General features: G+C 45.4%; 1 protein-coding gene across 1 annotated transcript in view; it reads left to right on the top strand.

The window, feature by feature from the left end:
• LOC139060229 (cytochrome P450 4V2-like) overlaps positions 1–12,056 on the top strand; it is a 39,055-nt gene extending 26,999 nt beyond the window's left edge. Inside the window, exons 8-11 of the mRNA XM_070539288.1 lie at positions 2,027–2,200; positions 3,949–4,015; positions 5,794–5,973; positions 11,878–12,056. Coding sequence (XP_070395389.1) covers positions 2,027–2,200; positions 3,949–4,015; positions 5,794–5,973; positions 11,878–12,053 — 597 coding nt within the window. The 3' untranslated portion in view covers positions 12,054–12,056. The remainder of the gene's footprint in view (positions 1–2,026; positions 2,201–3,948; positions 4,016–5,793; positions 5,974–11,877) is intronic.
• Positions 12,057–17,487: the final 5,431 nt, after the last annotated feature.

The raw sequence follows: 17,487 nt of genomic DNA, 5'->3' as shown, positions 1-17,487 counted from the left end.
CGCCCGTGCATATAGATTTACGTACTCCGTTAAAGAATCCCATGGGGTCAAACTTGGTCCGGAGTCCCCCCTCTACGACGCGACTCACAATAACATGGTAGTTCTGGTAGACAAAACCTCAGATTTCTTTTTTTTTCTACCACTGATGACGTATAGTTATTTGCGTTCACTTCGCACTTGCGCTAACGATATGGTGCCATGCTGGAAGGGACGCGGGAAGACCACGTTGAGCTGAGCTTTCGCTCTCCCTCTGTGATGGACGGGGCACACTTCAGATGCACACGCAAGAAATAGCACAGCTTCGCGCAGAAAGCTGCTTCAAAGCCGCTTCTCCTCCAGTGCCTTCTCCACAGCCTTTGGTCGGCCGTACTATCGCCATTACGAAACCTAATGTCACAGATCGGAGGGCATTCATGTAGTTCTACCCAGCTGCTTTCACCTCTCTTTTCCTTCCTCCTGTCTGGCGCACATTCCGAGTAGGCGTTCTATTGCTTAAAGACTGCACGACTGTCAGAGATTACGGGAAGCTGTTTCTTAACTGCGGTGGCCTTGAGACGCCGTTCGAAAGGCACGTGTCGACTCGTCTGGCGAGACTTGGTTAAGGATGCGCTTCTAGCTTATATTTTCCTGCACGTGGCTACAATACAGATATCAAGTCAAGTCGTGTGTCAAGTTGCCTCTGTGCGCCGCAGCCACGTAGCGAGAGAAAACGAAAAGCAAGAAAAAGTAGAAAAGCACTATACTGCTAATTGTCATTGCTATTCAGAATCGGCCGAGCCGTACTGAATACGTCAAAATTACTGGCATCGGAAACATCGCAATCATGACGCAATTCCAAATTAACACGGGGTGTTTTTTAGGCTATACCGTATACAAATTTTACATATCGCCTGTGGCTAATAGCGCAGTGTTATTTCTTGAGGTAATTTGACATTAGAGATGGACATTACTTTTTTTTTTATTGCGACAGCGTGCCTTCTGGCATAAAGAAATGTTTAAACATGTAAATACACTCCGGATTCGCGGAGGAAGTCCAGCAATGTCCGGTGGTGGGGACCCAAGATCCAACTTTCTACGTCTGGTGGCCGACCTGGGGGTGGTCCACAGCGAAGCAGGTGTTTCTGGCGGAGGGCATGTAGAGAAGGGCAAGTCCAGAGGAGGTGCCCAATGTCCACCTCGCAGACAGGAGCGGGACAGAAGGGGCAGGAATCGCTCATGGAGGCACGGTACTGTGCCGACCACGACCAGGTTATCGCAGGGGTGAGGGCGACACGGAGGCGTAACCTTCTTAACAAGACCTCTTCCCAGCGCGCTAGGCCGCCAGGGAGGTCGGTGCCACACGGTGGGAGAAGTACTCGCGTGGCGCGCCGAAGGTGTTCTTTTTCTGCGAGGAGCCTTGTCTCCGGAGAGATGGGCGCCAGTTGAAGTGGACGCGAAGGTTTGTTGTGGCTCGCTGCATCTACTAAGGCTTGTGTGGGATGCGCATTGCGACGTATCCATTGTACTCGTAGTGTAACGGATAATTTCTCCACTGTGTCCTGTATCTCCAGTGCCAAAACGCCGGAATTCAGAACACGCCGCAGACAACGGATGGCAGCTGAGGAATCGGTTAAGATATCAATGTGTCTCCTAGTTTACTTGCTCGAGAAATTGAAAGCCATAATATATGAATTCAAAAGAAAAATATAGTAACTAGGTTTCTAACTACTTATGGCACATATTGCACTTTACGAATTGCAGCCGCTAAGTTCGCAAGGCGTATCTACATGCAACGTATCTTCAGGATGACGCCAGTTTCAACATATTAATTTTCATTGTGTGCGGCGAAAGAAATTAGCGTTCCAGTTCCCTTTGTGCTCCAATGTATTAAATGGTCTTTTGTTAATAATTCTGTCTAGAAACAGTTAATTTTGACCACAATTGTGATAGCGCATTTATCGAAACCGGTGCAAACCGTACACGCTACAAAAGAAGAAGAAAAAAACAAGAAATGGAAGCTTCACACTCTCAATAATGTTCATTTCAGGGTCACGATACATCGGCTCAGACGCTTACGTGGACTCTCTTCGCGCTTGCCATCAACCCTGGAGTTCAGCGAAGGGTGCACGATGAACTAGACCGAGTCTTTGGAAAGCGGGCAGCGAGCAGCGTCACGAAAAGCCACGTTTCCAAACTGACTTATCTCGACCGTGTCTTGAAGGTGCGTTAAATCACGGCAACTTACTGGCATCGCTGGAAAAACGCGTGTAAAAGGTGTCACTGTAAAGTAGCGCTGATTTTATCGCGCTTCTTGTATACTTTCGCCACAAAAATATGTTTATTGTATTCGACGGAGACTTAACTGCACAAAGAAAGCGACTGAACATCACAGGCCCTTAAACTATTCGTTGGCTTTGTTTTCGAAGTTTGCGCCCTATCAGTTAGAAAGGAAGAATGGTCGTAATAAGCGATCGTAATGAAAGAGGAGGAACGGCGGCAGCACTCCGATGGGAGCGAAATTAAAAAAAAAGAGAAAGAAAACCGTGTTCAGTGCATTGGGTGCACGTTAAAGAATCCTAGGTAGTCAAAATAAAGCTGGAGAGCCCCACTATGGCGTGCTTAATCATATCGTGGTTTTGGCTCCTATCCCAAAATTTAAAAATAAGATAAAGAAAGAGGACGGAAGGCGTCGTATCTGTCTTTCACGCCAAGGATTTTGTGGCTCAGAATAGGGCTAATGAAAAGGGGGCGCCACTAGTTCCTGAACAGCTCCGCAGTGAACCATGTCAAGTTTAGCTTGCTGAATCAAAAAAAAAATTTGTCATCCCCTGCGTATGTTCGGATGAACACAGACAAAAAATCGTTGGCGTCGTGTGTCAGAGCAGATGACACAGAGCTACACGGTTACCGCAAATGAATAATAAAAATAATATGAGACAACATAAACGGCAAGCTGTTGTAGGCGACGTAAATCGCCTTCAAAATTTGTAAGGTAAATGAGGCAGGAGGTCCTCATGCAGTGAACAACTATTGAATAAAAGGTTGCACGAATCCGACAATCTGATACTTCTCATAACATCTACGAGAAAGATATTGGTAATATATTAACAGCCCTAAAATTGGCGGGAAGTGCAAATAAATGTCCTACTGCGATGAAAAGTAAGTTCTTCTGCACACGTTACCACGACATCTTGACTTATAGGAATATGAAACGTCCTTGTACAAGTTGTGAAGTTACATTCTCCTAAAGCGCGAATAACTTGCATCACAATGTGTCCAACATGGCAGAAAGAGTCCCCCGAAGTTGGAAACACTAAACCAACAGGCCATCTCGAAAACAACGTCTATATTATTATTTTTGCTGTGCCAAAAGATAACTTCAGGGCGGCAGAGATGCTCGATCACGAAACAAGAGCACGGGGGGAACTCACGCCAAACGTCGTCAGTAAATGGCAGAACGCCAGAGCCAGTTGCCCTAGTTTTAAGCTCGCGAGCACGACAGATTTGGAATGCTGCATATAAACATGCCGAGACACGGTTCAGCTCAGGAGCCAGTGCACCGACACGTCCACCAATTTAATTGTTCTATAGCCGCTGTCGGTGTTCGCTGCGAAGACCAAAGTGAACATTATCGGGTATCTCTAGTAGCTCGCCAGTGAGGCACTTATGCCCCTCTTTACGGAACACAATTTCCATCCATGTAGACGCAGGCTGGTTTCGTGAACCACTGCACCGCACTGATCCTATGAGGCTGTCATCGGCGCTTTTCTGCTGAAAGTGTGTGCGTTTGATATCTGGGTATTCAAACGGAGAAAGTTATTTTCTGGAATTTTCTGTGTTGGGTGTGCGAAGTGATCACGTGGATTGTAGTAAAACCAGTAAAACAGCGCATGATATTTTTTTTTCTTTTGTTCTGCAGCACATGTGTGTTGCTGCTTGTTTTTTACACTCTTTGTTTCTCCTTTTCAGGAAACGATGCGTATTTTCACTATTGTCCCTTGGGTCGGAAGATCGTTGACTGAGCCGCTAAAGATTGGTACCTCAAGTGTTCGCTTTCTTCTGTTCCTCGCACCCATCCTATGTTTGCATGGAGTAATTGCTTTTGCATCATAGAAACCTCGGAGTGCTAATTCAAGAGCAAGGAACGAGTTTCAAATTGCGCCAGGAATTGTTTGCTGGACGCCGCTGTGGCTCTTGCACGCAGCAAGCGAAATCCATTCTTTCTCTGTGCTGATACTAATTCATCTGTCGAATGTCCTGCATTCATTACCACACAAAATAATAAGGTTGCCATTTCTCTTGCTGTGATACGTACGTGCTAGTTTTTCTCTCTCTCAATACCTCTAACAACTGTATTAAGCAATACTCGTGTTTGTTTTTCCGTGTTTACCTTTGTGAAGGAACCGATGCATTTTCGCGTTTATATACTGGGTGTTTCTACAAAGAATTTAGGTATTTTTTTAAATAGCCGTGTGGAAATAAAACCACGGTTCCTTCGGCACCACTGACCGTATGTCAGTGGTGCCGGGCGCGGAGTGACAGGTGATAGGCGATAATTTGCGGCTAATTAAGAAGCTTAATAAGTTGCCTTTTGAACTTTAAGTTTAAGCGGGATCATTGCAATTGGGAAATTGAAGCGAGCTTCCGTATAATCCATGTCAACTGTTGGATCTGGAAAAAAATGCGATTACCCGTGGAACTGTGGCACGACGAATTGAGGTTTTCAGAGCGCATGAAACCGAAACTGGGAGGCTGCAGTGAGCGCGAAGCCGCGCCCCTCGAGGCGACGTTCTGCTTACGTCACCCAGCAGCGGGCACCCAGCATGCTGCGGCTTCAGGTTCCTCGCTGCGCAACGCGCTGGGTGTTGGCTGGGTGCCCGCTGCTGGGTGACGTAAGCAGAACGTCGCCTCGAGGGGCGCGGCTTCGCGCTCACTGCAGCCTCCCAGTTTCGGTTTCACGCGCTCTGAAAACCTCAAGTCGTCGTGCCACAGTTCCACGGGTAATCGCATTTTTTTCCAGATCCAACAGTTGACATGGATTATACGGAAGCTCGCTTCAATTTCCCAATTGCAATGATCCCGCTGGAACTAAAGGTCAATGTTTAATTACTGAATTGTTAATTAGTGACTAAATACCATGTATCATCCGTCACCATGTGATCGGCACCACTGACTGCATATATCTCCGAAGGAACCGTCCTTTTATTTCAAAATGGCTGATCTTAAATAGTACCTAACGCCTTAGTAGAAAAGCCATGTATAACAGCCATGCTAGCTTTCACGTCTTGGTTATTTTCCTCATATCGAAAGGGAGGAATCGGTCCGTGTGAGATTTAAAGCAGAAATTCATACATAACTTCAGCACCAGGTGCCTACAAACCCTGGCGCCTATAAAGTGCACACGTATACGTTAAATCTAATGCTCATAGATCTAAATAAAAATCATCAAAGCCTTAAAATTAGCGTGGCCGTTACCTCCTTTTAAATTAATAACATGGCTTTTGCCTTCACACTTGAAAATGTGCGCCTTTGGATAAGTTGGCGCGGAAAAATTGTAGGCAGAGCAATATGAGCGTTAAGTGACGTTTCGTTGTCCTTTGAAGTACTTTTTTTTTACTTAGTATCTTGTCTTTCGAATTTAAGCTGTGAAACTTGCAAGCACACATGGACAAGTGACTTGGCAAGTTTCACAGTGCATCCCGAGGATGCCTTTCTACACCGGCTAGGTCCTTGCTAAGCCTTTCCCCTTTATGCGCTCTTTCCATTCTCTCGTTTTCCCGCCTTTCTTGCTCATGCATAATTTCCTGCCCGTAGGGAACTGCACCATTCCCGAGGGGTGCACATGTTACGTGTTCACTTACGGCATCCATCGTGACCCTACTCACTACCCTGACCCTGAAGTGTTCGACCCGGACCGCTTCCTTCCCGAAAAGTGCAGCCGCAACCACCCTTTCGCCTTCGTGCCCTTCTCGGCAGGTCCTCGAAACTGCATAGGTCAGTCCAAAGTCGTAGCCTATAGATTAAGTGCGCCCGTTGTCTATGGTGACGGTCACAGAAATTACAAAATGTGCGTTATGCATGCATAAATAGTTTGGGCACTAGTATGCCTTCTTGCTTCGCGGCATAACGTTTGCGAGCGCACCCGCATTGGAGGCGCAGTGGCTTTGGCGTTGAGCTGCTAAGCCCGAGGGGGCGGGATGGAATCCTGCCCGCGTTGACCGCAATTCGATGGGAGCGAAGTGCGAAAACGCCCGTGTACCGTGCACCGTGCATCGGTATGTTAAAGAACCCCAGGTGAACAAAATTAACCCGGAGTGCCCGACTACGGCATGCCTCGTAGTCACATCGGGGTTTTGGCACGTAAAACCGCACCCACTCCTAAACCCTCCCTAACACTGCACACACAGGCGTGGTTGTTCTTGGTGATTTCGTGACTTACCAGCCAAAGAAACGGCGACGAACGCCAAACTCCGAGCAGCAGGCACAAGAATGATTCGCTCTAATACATTTCGGTCTTCATACCCCTTTTGTCACAGTGATGTATCCTTTCTGCGCAAGTGGAAAAGAATTCGGCCACACCCAGAGGCACCTAGAAAGTTGCTCATGCCCAGCGGCGAAGTTCTACATTTGGGCACACACCCAAGGCTCAAGTTTCTTACTCGGCAAGACAGCAGCCCGCGCATACCGAGTAGCCGCTTTCGGCCATACTTATTCAGAAATATATCGGGCGAGGAAATGACTACGAGCGTCAAACCCAAGGGAAAAGCCAAAGAAAGCTTCATTTTAAGAACACACCACCTTAAAAATGTTTCGATGAACAAAATATAGCACTCGGTTCTCATCGCGGTCTAACAAGTCGCGGACACGTTTAATGCTTGGTAGAGTCGAGGAATAAACGAAACAAGGCCTGAGACGCTGTTTTTATATGAAACAACATGAGTTGGAACTTCGAAACCACTCACGATGTGGTGTTCATGCAAGTTCACAGCGTTTCCTAAAACGACCATGAGGGTTATCGGGTTCCCACTGCCACATTTTTCAGGATGACCTACACATAAAGCGGGCCTGGTGGCACAGCTCTGTTCCACAGATCGTAAAACGAATACACAAAACAATGCCAACGGTACTTAGTGTTTCAAGCAGGTGCCCCCGAAAGGATTAATTAAACCTACTTTATTTGTATGCACTCAATGATATATTGTAATCGCTGCTACGCCGGGGGTATAGATCGATACTAAGTTTTCAAGTACGTTTCTTGAAACTACAGTCATAGGCGACGCAGCATTTGCCAAGAAAAACACAAATTCTGTTTAGTACATGTACTTGCAGCATCAGTAGGCATGCTGGTACAGCTTGCATCAAATGCATCATCAAGCTGCACTCATACTTGTGCATAAGCAGACACATGCGTGTTTTATCAAATCCTTTCAGTGTGTAAGTAATTTCCTATGTAAGGCGCCTCTCATTATTTAACTTAATAACCGAAATTCTTAGTTTCAGTGCACGACTGTTAGACAGCTCAATTTACTACTATACCGTACGTTTTGCTGTAAGCGCACTCAAGGCACTGCGCTCCAAGCTGAATTACTACTGCACTACTCATTATCGTATGTATTAGGTCCTCTTGCAGCTTCGTTTTACATTTCAAGGTCTTATATATTCTGCGATAAGGCTCTATCAACCGCCTCCTTTGACCTTGCTTATGCTCAACGAAACAGAACAAAATCGAAAGCAGTGCGCCGAATCCACTGCCAGCCACTCTTATGGAAAATTTCCAAGAATAGCCTCCGTGAACGTTATGCACGTACCAGCTTTATCCCGAATGTTTCCAGAGAAGTTGTCATACAGTAGCTTTTCCTGTTTCAAAAAAAGCCTGCGTCTTTTTATTTATCGCGTGGTCGTGGGTTTCGCAAAGGGGGTTCCCGCGTCCTGCTTCGCCCATTTGTGACCTTGATGTTTTGCCGACGTTGTGAACGGCGTTCTTGTGTTTGTTGTTTAACATCGTCATACAAATGGGAAGGTAGTCTTCTATCAATACAGCCTGCTATATCCAAGGCAGAATTAAGAAATGGAGGCTTCCACTTTCCCCATATAACACGCACGTACACCCATATACCACCGGATGCACGAAAATACTGTTTAGAAACGAACGCTCACACTGTAAACAAGATAAAAATATGAAACTGAGCAGATGAAGCGTTCCACATGCACTCGCGTTAAGTAACATAAGTTAATGCCACCTGTGCTAGAAAACACTATTATATGTGCGCAGATGAATGTCATATTGTGCATGGAATGTACAGTAGATATTTGACTACTTCATAAATATGAGACATACGGCCTCCTACATACCTCCTCATACGTACGGCCACCTGTTGTATGAATTGCAATAATTGTGATTTTTCGACGCCCACATAACTGACCACATTTACTCCGATTCCATACTTGCTAATATGTTGTCTCCTGCTGAAGATGCATGGCCATCAAGTAACATTTACCACTGTCGAGGCAGATTTTCTTTCGTAGTTTTCTTAAATAAAGCTCAATTTCCTACCTAACGGCTGTTAGCCCCTACTATATAAATCAATAATTTTTTTTTTGAACTACGAACAGTTTCCACAGCACGTATCATTATTCAGGATTGGAAGCTACTGAGGCCACAAGCGTCTTCGAGTTGGTAGCTTCATATCTACAGATTCCGTATCACCTATCGCTAGCCAGAAATAGCGCATATTTTTGTACTAGCTTCAAACGTTCCATGTTTAAGCTATCCAGAATTACATAGACATCTTTTCCAGCAACGATGGAACAAGTGTGAAAGTGTGCGGTTTATTCCTACCTTGGCATCAGGTGCAATCTGCTGGCACAAACAGGATGCACTGGTAGTAAAATAGTAAACTAATAACATCACCGAAAGCAAAGCGTCTCATTCAGCTCAGCGTTCAGCAGCCTCATCTTCACGCTGGCTACGTGACTCCCAAGCTTGTTTCTACGCTACTTTGTGTTGAAACCGCCCTTAGTGGCAGTGGTGTTTATTGCATTCTGAACCCACGGCACAGCGATGGCTCCGTGGCTATGCAGTTTTGCCACGAAGTCAACGATTCGATCACCGGTCACAGCGGCAGTTTTCCGATAAGGGCAGAATGCAAAAAACCTGGTGTATGATGCTTTCAGTAAACGGTAAATAACCGCATGTCGTCAAAATTAGCCCGGGCCCTCCACCGGCGCATCTCTCATACCCTCCGTGCTCCTTTGGGTCATTAAACTCCATCATTCATAAATAAATAAATAAATAAAAGTCTTTTGAAGACGATGCGAACTTCCATGACTTCAGGTGGGAGGGCCTGGTATATTTCTGAGGCTGATTGATGTCTACTGCGATGAACGGGTACCAGCAGTGTGTCCTACACAACAACGTTTTCAAAAGCACGTTCCTTTACATTTCCAGCCGATACACATACAGGTACCTCGTATTGGTAGTCAACGCGTTCTTTTAGTCGTATTGAGTAATAACATCAGATATGTAGCTTGGCCGTTACACGGCGCCTATTAACCATCCCGAACGCCTCAACGACCCTCCCCCCCCCTCCCCTTTCCGTCTCAACTCAGCTGCAGTTTTAACGCAAAGGGCATTACATGCTGCTCTTCATATTTGCTAAGGTTGACGACTGGGCGTGTTGGTATAGCATATTTGATATTGGATTGCGCAACATTTTGACGAGACACACAGAAGAGAAACACACACCTCAGAGTGCTATTTATTTTTTAATATTTACTATTACATTTACATATTTACTTTTTTATTGTTTTCAAAGCACAGTACCATGTTTTAGACACTTAGGGTCCTCACTTGACAATTCACACTAAGTGACTTAAAGGGCCTCTAACAAGGTCTGCCCATTTTTTAGCTGACAAGCGCAGTGCATACAATGTGCGCTAATGATCGTGTCTTCTAAGTATTACATCGCTGCGCGCTACGGAAATAGCTGTAATTTCAAACCCAACTCCATTTGTGCATCTCCTCGCGGGCGCCGCGCTCGCAGCCGCGAAGTGACGTCAATCGAGCAAGTGCGCTACGCAAATCTCCGTGCCGTGACGTCACTCTCAGTGACACATGGCTTAGAGAATTATTTATGGCAACAACTGTGATTTGTATAATCTGTTGATTTCGTAGACAAATTAAAGTTTATAGAAATAATGAAACCCATGAACCTAATGTCTACGTGTTTGTGTTTTACTTCTCACAGTAGCAAGAGAGATGTACTTCCGTTTCGTGTGCTTGTTCCCACTTCGTTCAGTCACGCGCGCAGACAACGAAACTGTCATTTTCTACCGTGTTCCAGCGTGAGATCATGCTCTCTGCTCCGCTTGTGTCAGCCTCAGTGTTCCCCTATAGCACTGATTTATACCGTTAGTCAGGTGTTCTCGTGCACAGCGCGCAAAGTCGTGCGCTACGCGAAACGAGAAAAATCCAACAGCTCGCGCGCGACACCGTTAGCGGAAGTGCGCCACGCAGCAAAAGAAAAAAAAAAGGCGAGAAAAAGGGAGGAAGGAAGGCGGCGCCTGTGACGCATGCATCACGCGATCTTCCAGCTCCGGTATGGGAGAACGCAGGGAAGGAATTTCGCTTGCCGAGGCTAGACGGGGCAAGTTGAGAGAGCGTTTATGTTGGCGCTGACGCTCGCCTCCTGAAATCATGGGTTCTCGGCACTGAAATGTTTCTATCTCACAAATTAATGAACCAGTTTGAAAAACATTTTGTTGTAGAACGTTCGCTATGCGACATGCAGCAGCTTCCAACGTGTAACCAAAATGTGCCATGTGCCGTGGGGAGGGGCCCTTTAAACAACGCCTTGTTTGCGCCTTCTCGTTCTGTTTTTCCGAGCGTGAAAAAAACCCGCGAATACACGCAAAGTGTCTCGAGCGGCCAGTCGCGCGGCAATTTGCGTGTATTTGCGGGCTTCTTTCACGCTCGGAAAAACATCCACGTAGCACGTATTGAGCGACAGAAAGCTGTGTCGGGAATTTCTCATGTCTCTACAATTTTCTCATTGACATTTTTCATCTAAATATAATATCTGGGAAGTTGATTAATTTGGATTTATTATCTAATTAGGCAGAATTAGAAAACTGTTTGAGTATCTCTAAGCGACGGCAAACTATATTACCTTTGCTCTGTCCAGCTACGTGGAATTTGCATATTTGTAGCTCCGGCTAAAGTTACCCATATATAATATTGGAAATGCTGCCCATTCAGTTGCCCTAGTGCACTGCGGTGAAGTTTGACAGATAGCCGAAGGGGCAATGTCTTAAATACCTGGACATGTATGTGCGAAATCATGATATGATTATAAGCACACCGTAGTGGGAGACTGCCAATTAATTTTTCCCACCTGGAATTCTTTAACATGCACCTAAATCTATATATATGAGCGCTTTTGCATTTCGTCGGCATTGCAATGCGGCCTACGCGGCACGGATCGAACCCCCGAACTAGAACTCAGTAGCGCCGCCTGATAACCGCTGGACTAACCCGGCGGGTACGAATCCCGAGAAGCGGTTACTTAATAAATCAAGCAGAAAATGTAATACACAAGCACAAGCAATAAATGAAGAATAAAAACGGCGTTTCTCATGAATGCATCGTAAAAATAAGATGTCCAACACATATTGGAACCGGATTAATAGGAAGCAGTTTGTGATGCTGAAGTCGCGGCACACTACAGTCGTATAACATACTACACTATTATCGTTGCCATAATAAATCTCTAGATTACATTGTTAAAGAGACCACAGCACACCATCATTACACTTGCTTAGCGCATTTATTGTTCAGGAACCACAATATATGAAGTGTCAGTGTGTTACTCAGTGTCTTATTCTTGAATGAATTCGTAGGCCAGAAGTTTGCCATGTTGGAGCTGAAAGTACTGTTGGCGAAGGTGCTCACCAACTTCAGCGTGTCCAGCTGCAACCACCGAGACGACCTACTGTTCGATGCCGACATCCTGCTCCGAACCAAAAGGCCAATCAGGATACGGCTGCAGCCACGGCATGACACTGGCCTTAAATAAAAACTCCGGTTTCAAAAATAACATGCACGGATAGCGTTACTTACCCACCGTGGTTGCTTAGTGGCTTTGGCACTACTCTGCTAAGCACGAGGCCGCGAATCAAATCCCGGCCGCGGCGGCTACATCTAAACGGGGGTGAAATGCGAAAATGCCCGTGCATCTTGCATTGGATGCACGTTAAAGAACCCCAGCTGGCGAGAATTGTTTCTGAGTCCCACATTACGGCGTGCCTCATAATCAGATTCTTGAATTGCCACCTAAAACCACATATTTAAATTTTTATTCGCGCTACTTACGGAGAGCACAAACCTCGCGGGGTTTCTTCTGGGTGGAAGCTGGTACGTTAGCACCCGGCGATAGATTAAGTGGCGCCGCAGAACTTTACTACGACATAAACAAGCTGTTCATTCAACGCTCTTCGTATACATATCTCTCTGCCTTCTTTCCTAGCTGGGTAATGCTACGTCGCCGCTATAATGGTTCCCCAGTGTAGTGTAGCCGATCGGGCTCAGCCTGAATAACAGGTTTCAAGTTGATTGTTTCCCGTGGCAATACAGGAAAAGGGACTCCAGAATGAGAAAAGCGACAGAGATGGCGCGAAGGTGCTTCGATACACAGCAATAAAAACAAAATGGCAGCGCAGCACATGTGTACCAGCACCCATATTATTGATAAAAAAATACAGTGCCCTGCCACTCTGTGAAGAAGGATGACCAGTGAAGCTGAGTATGTCGGCCCCTTAATGGCGAACTGCCCCTCTGCCGCGGGTCGGCCCGGCATTGCACTATCTCCGGGATCGGTGCACGTAAGGGGGGTTTGTGCCTACACACGAATACGATCTTGGGGGATCTAGCCCTCAACAGCTTCGCTGTAAAACATAAAGCAACTGGACATTGGTATTTCTGTACACATTCTACAATTAAGGCCTCAAATCCGCAACTTATTTAGAGACAAAAATACCAGAGACAGTTTGTAGAGTAAAAAAAGATACTTATTCCAGCATGAAATCTGCGTGATTTGATTTGACGAGAAAGAGATAAAAGGAAACCTACACCATGGCATTGCTACCACTAAAGAAACCTGACAGCCTTTCTCTTATCACTTCTCTTTCTTTCTCCCAACTATCTCTGACAATTTTAACCTTTAAACCTTCTCTAGAAGGCACCACCGCCACTTGGTGGAAGGTCGAGGCACAACGAACAAGCGTGCGCATCAAATAATCTGGTTTTTACAGATGCCATCATTTAGGCCATCTGGTCCGTGGCAGACGTCGTGGACACTGAAGACCCTCATTCCGCTCCTTTAGCTTCCTCTGTCTGTCGAGAAGAGGAGCGTCTCAAGTTTAAACTTCTCACGTGCGCAAGTTTGGAGTAACTGTAGACCAATGTGTAGGGCAAATATATTACCCTTAAAGCAACCTGAAAGCAGTACAGTGCTGTCGCATTCAGTCTTGTATGCTTTCAAGTAACACTAAAACTGCTGATATATTCCGCACTTTTCTTTTTCGGCACTGTAAGTAAAACATCCTTCTCGCTAAAGAATGCTTATATTGTTACGAGCCGCCACCTAAGACTAACGAAGAAAACGACGATCACCGGGCCTATATTATTCGTCTATTTGATGCCCGGACACAATATCAATATTTGAGCCAAATAATTTACACCTACACGAAGAAATGAACCTGTAATTAGCAAAAGTAGAAAACAAAAAACAAGCACCGTCTGTCCTTTCATTCAAGTTCTCGAAATAAGCCCCAGTTTTTTTCACTCTGACGCACCTATACGCACTACGGATGTTGACTGGATTTCTTTAGAGGTCACGACTAAGGAGTGCCTCCGGCAGTATCGAAAACAGAGAAATCTTATGGCTGTAAGGCGGTGGCAATAATTTGAAGCGGAGATCATTAACATCATGCTCATACGATGGCCTCAGAGATTGGTTGGCGTAAAGGACCGGTATCAGAGGCCACGCATATATTAAAGATCAACGTGATGATGGATGGAGCAACACGGCCATCGCTATTCGAGCTAACTAAGTGGCCCGCTTCGTGTGCAATTAGAATGGCGAAAAGGAGGGGAAAGCCACGATGTGACAGAGCAGCCGTTTGATTGCCGGATAACTCCGGTCGCGCGAGGCGCATTCAAAAACTTCCTGTTGCAAAAGATTCGCGAGGAGGTGCCCTTCAGTCACAGATGCATTTCACAGCCTTCTTGAAACGCGTTACATGGCTCTCTTCACAATCGGAGAGTTCGCCACCTGTGCAAATTTCATTGTAAGCGACGGTGGGAGTGAACAAAACCTAGTTGAGGCTTGTTGCTATTCTAGTTGGTTGTGATCGATAGTAAATGAACAACAGTACGAAATGACTAGGACGAAAAGGCTAAAGTGAGCACATGTGTGTGTCACCTTCTCGTCCTCGTCATTTTGCGCATTTATCGACTGTAAAATAAAACCTAGCGTGAGATTCCATAATGGGATGGCCATCAGGAACTCCACAACCTCTTTATCTTTGTCTATCCAGAATTTGCAAAAAAAAACTGAGGCATAATACAGTTTCTTTATTTTAGCGTAACAAACACCACTGAGTGCAAAAAACTTTTGTTCCTGACACTGCCTATTTAGTCTGCCCCTTTTTATTGACGTCATGCACTCTGTGTTCTTTTATTCCTTCGTGAGTCCTTCCAATATTAGAGTACTGATAGTCCCTTGCTCTTCGCGTATTGATGAACTTCAAAAGTTCAGCCAATCTCATCTGATCTCTGAGTCTTTCCTACTCTGACGAAGTTTTCGTCATGGGTTCGTAGTTGTATATGTGAGCTCGCCCGTTTACTCTCCGAGCACCTATCCTCAACCTGTAGTTTTTGTGCTTAAGACCTTCACTCATTTTCTATTTGACAGCTCCGTCCTGTGACTGCCCGGAATGCTCCCCGTTTTTTTAAATCGCCCAGCATATTTGGAAAGTTATTTTTTTTTATTTTCATCACTCCTTCACACCGTCCTATCTCTGAAGCCATTGTTTCGGCACGATGCTATTGATCTTCGCTTTAAAACGCACAACGCGCCTTACCAGTCATGCGAGTTTTCAACTTTCGATTCTACCGGAGGTACTTCTTAGTCGTAACCTCCGAAGAAAGCAACTTACTCAATTCCTCCACACCTTAACTTTGATACGTTGTTAGTTACAAGATTAGTAGCATACCAGTGAGTGCTATTAGATTTGCTAATTGCCTGTGAACCACCCAATTAACCTAGAAAGTAAAAAAAAAGGCCGAGCTAACAAGAAAGGGGCCCGGTCTGCGACCATGCGTGAGAGCACGGAGGAACAGGCATCCAAGAAGAAGGGAAGGAAAGAACTATGGAAGGTAGATAAACCAGAGTAAGAAACTCAGCATATCGAAACCGCAATGTTGCAATGTCAATGACGCGATGCTTGTTCTAGTTAACCAGGTGGGAGCAGCCGCAGTAGCGTATGACACGGGCACGGCCTCGTCGCCTGCAGCGTTTAGTTTTTTGTGTTAGGAAGACGAACGTAATGTATGATGTTTGTCGAGGGTAGAATTGTGATCCACAGAGAAGTATGACAAATATTTAAATGTATTTAATGTTTCAATACCCATTGTATCACTGTACAACATTTTCATTCTGAGGTATTTGCCAAGACTGGGAACAGACCCAGTCGCCCAAGAATGGGTACAGACGAAATGTAAAAAACATTGTATATCACGCGTTAATACCTCCAACGCCCTGAATATCACGCGCTATTCCATTAAGACGTATGTGTGCTTCAAAGATACCTATTAGCTGACATTATATGCACATGTCTTATATGATGGCGCACTGTACTGTGGCCACTATGCTAACATCTTTTGTGTTTACAGTGGTCATCTGTCTAGTATCCCTAGCCCGGTATACAGCCCTTGCTTCTATACTTCCATCTGTCCCCCACCCGACCCCTATAGTGTAACAAACCAGATTTTATGTTTTCGCTGACCTCCCTGCCTTTCTTTCCTCTCTCTCTCTCTCCACACTGTAACGTTGGCAAATACAGAACGTGTACACAATTTTCTCACCACAGCCGTATAGTTGTCACAGATTGGGCTGTCTTCATTTCCATAAGAAATGTATATGACCTTGTGATATTTCTAGCTATACGTAGCCGCTGACAATATGCTATATAGAGATGTTTTTCTGTTTAATTTTTTTACACAATGGCAGTTCAGAGGGAAGACAAAGCTGCAAGTTAGGGGTTTCTGAGTGTGGACGTGTGCTCGTAAAAGGGAATGAGTTTCACCAGGCTAATCTATGACCACGAGCCATTCGGCGAAGTCGGGCCTCTGTATCCGTTCTTGAGAGAGAAGTCCAAACCGATGTCGATAATTTCACCTTCAGGTCAGTACATTACTGTTGATGTCAAGATGTCAACGCCATCTCAATGTCAGTACAGAACTCTCGAACATTCTCCGTATTCCTGCAAAGTTACATGCTGGTCGGACATCTATTCCTCCAGCCCTGAACTTTGGAGCATTGTCGGTCATGCGGGCACTTACCGTGGCGCACATTTTGGACGGACGCCTTTCGTCGCATCTTTCTCTAGTGACAGCTTCGCTATAAAATATTCCCCTACATATGCGTAACCGTTTAGCAGACGACGCACCTTACGCAGGACATATAGCCTGATCAACCATCTCTATCATAACACTTTGACGTCTGCCCGATCCTTTATTTTCTGCAAACGATAACTAAAACCGCGGCGACGCGGCGACGTCGAATTGCGGCTTGAACATCTTTGTTATGGGCTGTCTCATGTGCGTGTCATCGCTTTGACATAAACAGGGGCTCGAATCCCACACCCAGATAATAGACAATCAACAAAAACTCATACCCGTACCCGAATGGACGTCTGTGTGGCATCGCCGGGACACGTCGTGAGCGTTGCGCGACGCATAAACAAGCAGCCATGGAGGCAATGACACCGGTTTTTACGCCGTTCATTCAAGCGTGTTCGCTAGGTTTTCCGCTGTACAGCAAGCAAGTTGTTGATAATGACGATGATTTATTGAGATATCCTTCAAAACTGAGCGGTGAGAGATAGTCCCATAGCCTGCTTGATTTAATCAAACTTGCTATGCACTTATTTGATTCTACCATTTTTGTGAGCAACAGGTTGCTAGCATACACACCCGGCACCTATCGGTACATGTTAAAGCAGATGTCGCCGGTACAGCTGCGCGAACTTATGCAGTGCTTTAGTAGCTGCGGGAATGGCTTCAAAGTAGGACTGGGGAAATATGCGAAGTTTCGACTAAGATTCAAATGCTTCAAACTAAATAATCGTACTCGAATCGAAACTAACTGATACTTACGAATATTCCAAACTAACCAACTATATTTCGGAACAACCGAACTGTAAAGTCTGATGACTCCTAGTAATGTG

This window comes from Dermacentor albipictus, chromosome 1, assembly GCF_038994185.2.
Source record: "Dermacentor albipictus isolate Rhodes 1998 colony chromosome 1, USDA_Dalb.pri_finalv2, whole genome shotgun sequence".
Taxonomy (NCBI): Eukaryota; Metazoa; Arthropoda; class Arachnida; order Ixodida; family Ixodidae; genus Dermacentor; species Dermacentor albipictus.
This window is presented reverse-complemented; position numbering and strand designations above follow the sequence as displayed.